The following is a 12117-nucleotide window of genomic DNA, read 5'->3' as shown; positions in this document are numbered from 1 at the left end:
TTTGCTCTAAATCTTACTCTGAGGAGATAAAATTAATTATGAAAAAATGTCTTATTAGGGTGTTCTAGTGTAATATTCTGAGAGAAGTATCTTTAAAGGTGAAGGTAATTTGTAATTGAAGATGTGTAACTCTTGTTTATAATTTAACGTTAGTCAGTGTCATTAATTTGGTTTATGTCATATTTCAGTTTGGCACAAGTGTTTATGTGGCTATGTACTCAGCTGGGGCAGGAAACCGATACGATTGAAAACTAGCTTCTGGTATTTGCTGTACGGATAGAAAAGCATGCTGGTCAGTGTAAAGTGTCAGGAAAATGGGTGAAACAGCCTTTCTCAAATGCAATCCCAGCTTCTGCTGAACTGGGGTTGCAAGGTGATGTTCTGTGAGCAGCTGGGCAGCTACATCACTTCATTGATGCTGAAGGGAAGAGAACTGCCTGATACCTTCTTTCATACTCTTGTTAGGAATCCTGCCCTACTCCTGTACTACCTCTGTCATAAGTGGTAGGAATATACAGCCAGGAGAAAAGCTGAGTTGAGGAAGAGGAGGGATAGATTCACTTCTGTTACGCTATGTCTGCCTAATGTGAGCTGCGTAATGACACTGCAGCTTCAGTATTTCATCTGGTGACCTATGTAGTTCTCTTAATACAAAGTAATACTCAAAAATCTTTATATTTTAAGTAGGCATTGACACATTTAATTTAAACATTTATTTTTAATTACATGGATGGGAAAATTTATGTGAGGCAAAGAATAATTTAGAACAAAGAAATTTATGGTTAACATGGCATTTTTTTCCTAATGTCATGTGGATTTAAAGTGAGATATGCTTAACATGGCTTAGATAGGAAAACTGTCCTTTTTCTGCGTAAAAGCTGGGTTTGTATATTATAACCAAAGGATTTTTAGATGATAGGCACAGAAAGGAGATTTCACTTACATTAAATATGGTCTTTGCTAGCAAACTGGTAAATCTCAAAATAGATGCTTTTAGCTTTGTTATATTGCTATCAGAACAATAAAAGCATTCATTTTTTTGTTAGTTTGTTTGAAAATGTATTTGAACTTTTAATACATAGTAAACTTCTTGAGTAGTTTGCTGGAACTTGCTCTACAACTGTAATCCTCCAAATTTCTTTAATCTTTTAGGATGGAGTAGTACATGACATTAAATTTAAAGACTGTCACTAATACAAAAAAAATGAATTCATTTATGTTCTATATATACACTTAATAAAACAAAGACAAAAAAGGAGATTTATGGTCTTAAAAAAAAAAAGTACATACTAATTTATGTCTTAACGGGTGAGCATGTGGTGTATACAGAAATAGAAACATGCCAGATAAACTCTATCTAAACCTCTGAATTGAATTAGGTCAAATATTTAAAGTAATGGAATCAATGGTCATTGCATGCTGTAATTGTTTATATCTGAAGTCAGTCTTTTTATTACTTCAAAAAATCTTTTGACTTTTTTTGTGCTTTGTAATTCAAGGTATATATGTGATTCATAATTACAACTTTTCTTGCTAATTAAATCGATTTAGTAAATAATTAAGGTTTCTTTTCATTGGTGATTTTGCAGACTAGCATATTTTCCAAATATTTATTTATTTATTTTAAGAACTGTAAATTTAGGGGGAAAAAGCTTTAAATGGGAAATATAGGATAATTCCACTACCTCCACTGTTGCTGTGCTCTGTGCTGTACCATAATTATTAATATTACTCTTTTTGCCGTCCTTTGCATTCTGTTTTGTGTGTCCAGAGCTGAAAACTTGTAAAACTGTGGACTTGAGGTGCTTGAATTCTCACTTCTGTGAAGTGTTTATAGTGGGAAACTTGACACTGACTTCAAGGGGAATAAGGGAGAGAGGTAATGGCAAGAGGAAATTGCTCTAGCAAGAGACAGCTAAACTGAAGGACTTTGCAGAACTCAGGAGGACAAACTAGAGTTTTAAAATACTTTGTACTGTGAATCTTTTCTTTGTACAGGCATTTGTTTTCTGGCCATAGGAAGTGCTTTGAAGATTTTCTGTCTTCAGAGTCTTCTTGGACTGGAGGAAAGTACTTCAAGGATCTTATCGATCAGATACTGATAAAGTAATAATGACATAATAGATAAAATAATAATTTGAAGGTAACTTAACAAGTAAGTTTGTGCAATGAGTTATAACTGTGGTCTTGCTTTCCTCGTGAAATTGCTTGTTACAGCTTGTTTTTTACCGGAGCGTTAACAGAATTAGGTAATATTAGCGATGTTTGAAAAACTTGTGATGCTTCTCTACTTCTCTGTTCTTAAGAACCTGCAAAGCATAAGCAAAAGGTAGGACTAGGTGATCTTTTGAGGTTCCTTCCAGCCTAGGCTGTTTTATGATTGTATGAGGAGATTATACTTGAGTCTGTTAGACAAGGATAGCTATTTTGTTAAGAGTTAAGTCCTGAGTGAGTCCTTAAACGTAGTCATCAGGTTAACCTTTCAAGTGTGTGCTTTTAAATTAAAAGTTTCACTCAGTCAAACAGACATGATTGTTGTACGAGAAACTGAAGGGAAAAAGATTTACATTGGTTTATGCTCAGTCCAGACTTCGAGTCTTTGAAAGTCAAGGGCTAAAAACATATATTATCATAAAATTACTTCTGACGGTACAGTGAATAAAGATATGAATGGGTAAAAGGCATTTTTACTTTTGTAAATAAACAATGATAAATAGAATAACAATTTGAAAAAAAAATCACTGTAAGGAGATCTAAAGATAGCTTGTACCTTGGACTTTGGTCTGGAAATAAGTCGTTGTCCAACTTCTGGAAGCCATTTAGTGAAACTGAGAGAGTTTTGACATCAAGGAAATAATGAATTGTTCATGAGAAGATTTAAAAAAAAAAACAAACAAACACTTTTTTTCAACTAATAGTCTTACTTGTAACCAACAACACAGCATAGGTAGGGAAATGCTGTGGCACATTAATGCTGCTTAACATATACTACAGAAGATAGATGAGCAGCATAAGCCACATCTTTGAAAGTTCCCTTTTTCATTCAGATTTGCTTAACAGTATGATTGTGTTTAAATTTCAGTGGCTTCAGCACTTTCTGGTGCTCTTCTAATTCTTACTGCTTTACTGAATTAGAGATAAGGTGTTAAAATTTTCATACCAGTGAAATTTGAGCATGGGGAAAGACTTTAATAACAATGCAATAGAAAAGTATGAATTACCAATTTTAATGTCTACCAAAGAAAAAGAAAAAACTTTGAGTAACACCCCTCTTTTCCATTTCCAAATTATAAAGATTAAGATAATTTCAATGTATCCAATAGTGAAACTGTCTACAAATTATTTTTTTGGGGGAGGATGCTGGGGGAAGCGTTCCATTGGAGGTTCTATCCCAACTTGCACTGTCAGTAGATGTTTTAGAATAGACCAGTAAAATGGACAGAACAGACTGCTAGGACTACTATTCACCCAAGAACTCTAATGGAACTGAAGGATGAAGCAGCTCTAAGACTGAGCTATGAACTGTAAACTGTAGTTAGAACCCAGGCCAGTGTCACAGGAAAGGAAGCACTTGGCAAATGCAGTGACAGTTTTTGAAAAGGATCATGTTATCCTCATGTTTGAGGATCTGTGATTATGGAAGTTGATATCCATGGTGCACATATTGTAGAAAATTATTAATAAAGGGCAGAATTAGTTAACTATTAATTAATACACTGGTGAAGTCTTCTCTATCTCAGTAATGGTTAAAAGCAAGTAGGATTTTAGGAGCTGTTAGGAAAGAAAAACAAAATAATGAAAAAAAATGCATTGCTGTGTAACTCCAAGCTTTGCTGCATTGTACTTATTTTGTATGGTTGTTCTTGCTATTAAAAGATATAGTAGAGATATAGCAAAACTGATCAAGATTATGGAGACAAATAAAAGTAAGTCTTTCTTTGTACAGTGCATAATTAAGAATGGGAACTGTGCTGAAGGACTTCAATGTTTACAATTTATCAGATATAAAAAACAATTATAGAAATGCATGGAAGAACAATCTGTTGAGGATTATTAAATGAAAAGATTTTGCTTGTGAATTGGACAGCCTCTGAAATGCGAATATATGAAGATTTGCAAGGAAGCAAGTTCTTGTTCTCGTACAAGAAGACTACTTCTTTTACTTTTTCCTTGTTTCTTCTACATCCATGGAAGAAATTGACTTTGGATCCAACAGAGCATAGTTATTCCTCTGAAGAAGTTTTCAGGTGCAGCAATCTAGCTCTAGCTCTAACTGCTTTTGGTAACTGAGTCTTGCAACTTCAGTTGCCTTGTTGTACTTAATGACTTGTGCTGGCTCATTGTCCAGTGCTTGTGAGCTTCTACACTTCCTTTCAGATAACAGACCCAGAAAGGAAGAGTTGAACAATTGTCAGCCATCCTATTTCATGGAATAGTAGGTAACATTGCTGTGCTTCTTTGATCATCTGTGCTCACCTCAGGTGCAACTGCAATCAGATCTTGTTATTCTGCTTTTGATAGCTTTTGCCAAGTGATGGGTCAACCTTGTAAGCCAAAGCAGCTATGTCTTGGTGATAGGAATATATCTTAAAATGGGAAGGTCTTGAAAATCACAGGAGAATTTTAGGTCTATTGAAAATCACAGGAGAATTATATGTACACTGGAACTAGACGAAATAACTTTACTGCTGAGGACACAAGTATGTTTTAATTTTCCCGTTTCAGCCAACACTACTGTAGCGGAAGGCACATCTCTATCGCCTTTCTCTTCCTCTCACAGGAAAACTATAGAAGTTTTATGTCATTCCTGGAGTTGAATGAATCTCGATTAAAGCTTTCAGTTCTAGTGTGGGACCAAGCAAGTGTTTGGATTATAGCTAAGAAACAGACTCTTCTGATTTATATATATCATATTGCTCACAGGATTTTAGATCTTGAGATGTATAATTTCAAAATTGCATTTTATTTTAAGATTTTATCAACTTCATTAAAAATGGAAGAGAGACATCAGAGAGTCTAATGTCATTGTTTTTTGAATAAGTTATCATCATTTAGAAACTATTTGGTCAGTATAACTGCATTTATATTTTAATAATAAAATTAAGACAGTATTTCTGCTTTAAAAAACCTTGCCTAATGACTTAGTTTAGCTATTTGACTGATTTCCCAAAAGCAGTACTCTTTAACTATAAACTCTGGAGTTCGCTACTATAAAAGAGGTTGAAAGCCCAAACATAAGTCTATTTGTTTCATCACTTTTGCCAGTGTACTAGTTCTTGTCATATGAATCAGCCTGTGCCAGTTATCGTCTTCTTGCAAACAAGGACCTGATATGTCTGTCTGTGACATGTATGTATTTATCTGTTTGTTATTTTATTTTTTATGTTGTTCCACCTATTCATGCCATGATTGTATAGTATTTCAGTGGGCAGGATGCATGCACCTATAAAGATTCTAAGCTGAAGTACTTATTTATATGCATTTAATGGGATGTACATTTACAAGAAATAGTTGAAAGAAGACTGTATTAAGTAATATAAAAGGTGCTAGGTAATAAATACAATTTGGAACACCTTTTTGGATGTTTTTATCTTTTACAGAGCTATAAGAAAAGGCATTGGTATATTATAATTACTTTAACTCTCATACATATTATAATGCTTCAATGATTTTCTCATGCAAATATATATTTTTTTAGTATTTCTATGTATCACAAAATACCTGTTCTATTGTTAAGGGGTTATAATTTTTAATAAGGTGGGTATTTTGTGGTACATTAGAATACTGAAGAAATAGGCTGAAAAGCTTTGTGTAAAATATTAATAAGGTGGCTCACATAGGATTCCATCCACATATTCATAAAGCACTATGCTATAGGCTTCCAACTGCAATGTCATATATGTAAAATAGTCTTCTCACCACTCCCATCAGGCTCTGATTTCATTCAGATTGCTGCCACAGATGGAGAGAGTTGACTACAGTTGAATGTGTATATGGATGGACATTTGGAAGAGGCAATAAAAAGCAACCTTTCTAATAGCTAAAACTCATTTGAGCTATTTGTTCACCTGCACATTCAGAACTGCTAATTTTGGCCTTACGTTAGTAAGGATGTGGAACTGTGGAGATGAGGAACTATGGTTGGAACTGTGAAGGGTGTGCAATGAAGTCTGCTTGTTTATACCATTCTGTTTCCCAGCCTCAGACGTCAGAGCAGTTGGAGCATCAGATGAGGTGCTACTGGCCAGAGATGCTATAGGTCTGATGCTTGGACCATGCGTATGCCCACAGTCTAATAGGTGTAGCATGGAGACAGAATATATGAGGGTGTACAGGAATTAATACCTGACACTACCGTCTAGTTGCATAATACCTGAAAAAAGACATCTGATTTTGAAATAAGTCAATGGTATAATATGATGGTCCAGCTTCAGGAGCCATGAGAGCTGGATATGCATTTTGATATCACCTGGTTCGATTGTTCTCTTTATAGAACAAGAATGTCTTATCGCTGTTATCCTCGATAGCCACCTCTTTTCTGTAGCAGCTGCCCACTCTCAGTGGGCTGCTTTCTCTTTTTCCAGTGTAAGCAGAAGTTTTCCATTTTCTATCTTTTCTATTTTCTGTATGCTTTCCTTCCTGTCCCAGTGCCCTCCCCAAGTAAAAGTCTAATTACTTATTTTCTTTATAATCTAGATATTTACTTCACCTGTTCAGATACTCTATTCAATTTTTATTTTTATTTTCTTTTTCCTTTTGGGCTTTTCCTCTTTTTCATTTATGGAAGTAGTTTTGTGTCTCTCTCTCTCTCTTTTTTTTTTTTTCCCCTCTCTCTTATAAATTAGTCAGCAAACTAGGTAAAATTTTCTAGAGGCAGTAGTAAGTATCAGAGTTTTCATTGCAAAGTACAACATTTCCTATGGGGAAAACAAGTAATATGTATGCTTTGCTTCTTTCTGCTGGCAACAACATTAGGATGTGACCTGAATTCTCCTGAAGAAGTATCATGTAAGTTTGAAGTAATTTAGTTTGTTGCATAATTGTATAACTGCATACAATACCTGCATGAGTTCCTGGAGTAAGTTATATATTTTTCCTTAGGGTTATGATACCTTAAGTATTGCTATAACTTTGTGTGTAACCTCTTCTTTGGTGAAAATTCCAGAGAGAATTAGTTCATTTGCAGCATTGTTTCTTGATATCAAAGTTGAGAGTTAAAATTGTGTGCAACTGCTGTTTTTTTTTTGTTTTTTTTTTTTTTAATATATGTTTGTATAGTTTTGTGTTATCTCTGAGACTTGTAGTGCATGGATACTGTTTTCTACCTTGGGAAAAATGTAAATATGTTTCTATTTCAGCCCTTATTTAATTCCTAGTTCAAGGCTATCAGGTCAATTTTAAGTAAATTCAAGTAATTACAGTGTATTAGTGTGATTATTAAGGAAATTATTTTGTTTCCTATAAAATAATGACTTGTCATGTTCCAGACTAGATGTAAATTATTACTGTATTTTCATTATAGTTCAGACTAGTAAGACATAAAAATGGTATAGAACCAGTGCCACAGAGATGTGGCACAGATCTAGTGGCAGCTGCAGCACTGATTAGATAGGCAACTCAAAACTGTTAAGAATGACAGTTTTAAGCATGTAGTCAATAAGAAGTTACTGCTGGAGAAAGCAGTTGTATGATTTTGAGATCCACAGACCCCAACACATCCTTCTGGATTTGGTAAGGACTATACTAAAAGCATAGCCAGAAAAAAAAAAATGAAATTTTAGTGGCAACCTCCTTTTTGTCTTGTAGCTCTAGTGTCATTCTGTTCCTTTTGTGAGCATAGGATGTTGAGTTCTCAGATTGATGGTTCAAACCTATTCCTTTGTTTTCACATGTGTAGGGAACAAAGTGTTTCAGTTTTCCTGGGACAGGAGAATGATAACCTCTTTGATAAATCCATGCTAAAAGAAACTCACGACCAACTGGTTCTGGGTAGGGCAAGGAAAATAACTAAAGTGGATTGTGCCTTTTGTAATCCACTTGCCCGGACCCTAGATATCTGTCCTTCTTCCAAGGACTGTTTTATGTCTTAGTTCTGTGATTCCATCTTTTGGAAAGCCAGGTTGTTTTCTGCACTGTGGCTTATCTTCAAAAGCAGCATCATGCTGCCTAGCAGGTGTAGTGTATTAAAAGTGATTTGGAAGATGATTCAAATTTGCGTGTCCACCAACTCAAAAGGGACTAGAATCCAGTTCCTTCAATCACTCTGTGAGGTCTTTAAGTTTTTATCTCTTTGGTAATAGTCATACTGGACAACGCAGCTCAAAGACGTCAAGAAACATCAAGACATCATTAAATCTGTCTTCTTATCCTGAATAAAACCTGTTATGCTTAGAAAAATACTTTTTTTTTTTTTTAAGAATGTCGTAGCTGTCAAAGCTCTCTCTTAAAATCCACAGAAGTCATTCCAATTTAGGGAAGTGTTCCTGGTAATTCACACTACATCTGGTTTTGTCAGGAATCATCAATGAGCTAGAAATTGTAATCCTAACAATTCAATTTACTAAAACACAAAATAGGTTCAATATATATTTGAAATATAAGATTTGGTGCATTCAAGGGTAATGTTAGGCTTGATGAATGTCTTCCCAGATCAGAAAGACTGGGTTACCTATTTTGGGGTTAATAATTCCGTAATCAGGCAGGCAAGTATACGATATGGCTGCTGTCAAAAGGACAAGTCTTACTGACAAGCCTTCTCATTTATATCCATCTCCTGAAGACAGTGGTATATACTTTTATTACCATATATTTTCTACTCAAATATTTGAAGCATGTGTGACAATTTAGGACAATCATCCTGCAAAGCTTGGAAACTAATTTCAGATGTTAGATAATTAGGTAAACAATAGGAATTCATTGGGTGAATAATGTTCGACAGTGAAGATTTGTGCTGAATTAAAAAACAATGCAGATTGGATATAAGGAAAGATTTGTTTGTTTTTGGTCTTTTATTCTGTTTCCATAATAGCTGGAATGGTTCTTTTCCTAGTAACACATTATCAAGCATCTATGTTATTTTAAGTAAAATTCTTTTGACAATGTGTAAATAATGAGAAATAAATTCAGCTTGTATAATGTGTTTGGAAGATCCTATTTGTATGAACTATAATCTGAAAAGAAAGAATAAGCCAGAATTTCCAGCACTGTTAATGCGTGTTTATGCAATCACTTTGCCTTTATGTTATTTTCTAACAAGGTGATTACATCATATATATAAAAAAACATCTTTTTGGAGGAGATAAGGAAAATAGGTAATACGTATGTACTCACTTATATTCCAAGGTAATGTTAGTCATTGAATGAACCTGTGGTCTATGATAATTATTTGTTTAGACAAAGGGGGCACAAAACCACATAATTTGGGGCTGTTTCTTTATTGCTCAATGTTGAGAGATATTCACATACCTTCTTTATGTACCTTCTTTTTTACCTTTTTTTTGTTACTGTTAAAATCCAATTCAGTGTATTAACCTGGCCAGGTTGACTGAAGTCAGTTGCACGGTATGTTAAGGATTCTTTTATGTCCTCAGACAACTCTTACAATTAGTATTAGCATCTTCATTCAAGTCATATATTAAACAAACAAACTTGTTCTAGAAGGCTAACATGCTGACAAATTTGACTGACAAACAAAAACTTAAAGATTACGAGCACTAAATACAAAACCACTATTTTTTGCTTGTATATTCAATGATTTGTTCTTCTCTTTGTGCATTGACTACACTTGGCAGGAAATATGCTCTGCATTCATTAATGTTTTCTCTAAATATCGTCTAAATATCAAAAGCTAACAGTGAGTGTGTTTGTGTTTACTTTGGTAGTAAAAAAAGAGGAGGAAGATTTTGAAGAAAAGAAATCCATTAAGAAACGAATCAAGGAATTAAAAGTGCTGGACCCAAAGATTGCACAGAATCTGTGTAAGTAGATTTTGGTTTTATGATAAAGTAATGTTATATTAATATTCCATTAAAAATGTCTTCCTCTCTTGTGTGACTGCCTCATAACCACTGTTTGGTTAAATGTGTGAGAGTATGCTTTATATGTGTGGCATTAAACTCAAACATGTAAGTTAATACAATTGAAAATATATATTAAAAAAAAAAAAAAGACCCAGAAAACAGTTAAATAATATCTCTCATTTAAGAATGAGTTTATTTCATTAGGTATCCTAAGCAATAGGATAAATAGCATACAGATGAATATCTACTACCTGTCTTTATTTTCAACATATTCATTAAGGATTACTGCCCACACAACCAAAAAGTCAATAAAGACAGTAATGTCTACAAGATGTCTGGCCAACCCTCATGTACTTCGCAGAAGAAAGCAATAATCAGTACTGCACAATAATACACAAATAAAGAAGCCAAAGTTTTGGCAGACAAGAGTGGTATAATGAATAGGTAACTAAAGGCAGGCAGAAATAAAATTAGAAATGATTTTATAATGGTGAAGAAATAAACAGGTTTATATGAAAAAAACAATATATGTATGTATATATGTATATTAACTGCTTATATGGTTTTGGTAGTGGTAATTTTCTTGAGCTGCTTTTTTTGTGAGAAAGCACTAATGAGACTGTTGAAGAAAAAAGCCTAACTGTCATCTTGGTACAAAATACTATGGTGGCAATGACTGTCCTTGAGAGTAGACTTGTCTAAGTGTTCTTTGATGCTAGATGTTACACATGACAAATGGATGGAGAAAGCTGGAATTACTGGGGAACAGTAAATAAAAATACACTTTAAATTGTTCTTTTATGTGTATTACTTCTCTTATGTGTATTACTTTGTTTGTTGACCTTTAGATGCTATACCCTATTTAATTGATGTTTTATAAGAATGAATAAATTGTTTTCTTTAATTGTGGGTTGAATATTTATTTCAGCAATTTTCCTTGGATCTTTCCGAGTGCCTTATGAGGAAATCAAAATGATGATATTGGAAGTAGATGAAACACAGCTGTCAGAGTCCATGATTCAGGTAAGGAAATTTGACACTTGAAATCCCAGTATTTCAGGGTAAGCATCTCATCAAATTGAAAACTGTGCCTAAAAAGCCTCTTAATGTACACTGTTTGGCTATTAAATCACTGCCAGAGTTATTTTTTTCTGTGAACTCCAGTTCTTTTTATATTTGTAAAGCTATTTTTTTATGAAAGTAGCTGAGTTGATGTTCTCTACTTTCTGTATTCCTATTATCTAAACCTAAATTGATTTTATTTTTGTTTGTATATTCAAACAGCTTATGTTTGTTCCCTGGTTACTGTATATTCTTTTAAAATTTGTTTTTACCCCAGGCTCAGCTGCACAAATCTTTTGTTCTTGTTGAAAACTAGGTGGAAAGGGATATTTTCTTCTACTCTCTCTTTTCTCTTTCCTCTTACTTAGAATCTTGCCTTAGGACATCCACACTGACCACATTTCTTCCTTAGAGCTTATTTGGCTAGTGTTTTTCTTTTCCATATTATTTTATTCAAAGTATGATTCTGTGTGGAGACAAAAGATACTCAAAGTTCCTTATGTTCTTCTATTTGCAGAGTTATTTAAAGGATGGTAAGTTGAAGAATTCCATAAAACTAATTCTAATACAAATGCTTTATTCTTGAACCATGGGAAAAAATCATTTGGAGAAATGTCTGGAGGTCATCTGGTCCAATCTATGCTCATAGCCAGGACAACTAGAGCAGATTGCTTAGGACCTTTCCCATTAGGTTTTGAGCATCTTCAAGGATTGAGATTGCACAGTCTTTCTGGATATATTTTCCAGTGTTGGACTACCTTTATGGTGGAAAAACATTTTCTTGTTTATCCAGCTGGAATTTTCTTTTTTGGCACTTGAAACCTTGGCCTTCTGTTGCACCCCTCCAAGACGAGCTGTATTATATCTTCTTTATATATCTTTCAGGTATCTGTTGGGAACTTGAAGACTACATTAAATTCCCCTGAATCTAGTTCTGTTAAACTTGCACAAATGCTGTTCTCTGAACTTCTCTGCTGTGTCCCCAGGTTGTATGCCATGTCCCACAGTCATCTTGATGACGCTCCATTAGATTTGC

At 34.1% G+C, this 12117-nt stretch overlaps 1 protein-coding gene across 3 annotated transcripts in view; it reads left to right on the top strand.

Annotated features, from left to right (window-relative positions):
* The window catches only part of DIAPH3 (diaphanous related formin 3), a 238504-nt gene that overhangs the window by 93881 nt on the left and 132506 nt on the right, over positions 1-12117 (top strand). For all 3 annotated transcript variants that reach the window (XM_068675836.1, XM_068675828.1, XM_068675845.1), the window contains 2 exons: positions 9882-9977; positions 10948-11042. In XM_068675836.1, the coding sequence (XP_068531937.1) occupies positions 9882-9977; positions 10948-11042 (191 nt within the window). The remainder of the gene's footprint in view (positions 1-9881; positions 9978-10947; positions 11043-12117) is intronic.

Source organism: Anas acuta, chromosome 1 (genome assembly GCF_963932015.1).
Source record: "Anas acuta chromosome 1, bAnaAcu1.1, whole genome shotgun sequence".
In the NCBI taxonomy this organism is placed as follows: Eukaryota; Metazoa; Chordata; class Aves; order Anseriformes; family Anatidae; genus Anas; species Anas acuta.
This window is presented reverse-complemented; position numbering and strand designations above follow the sequence as displayed.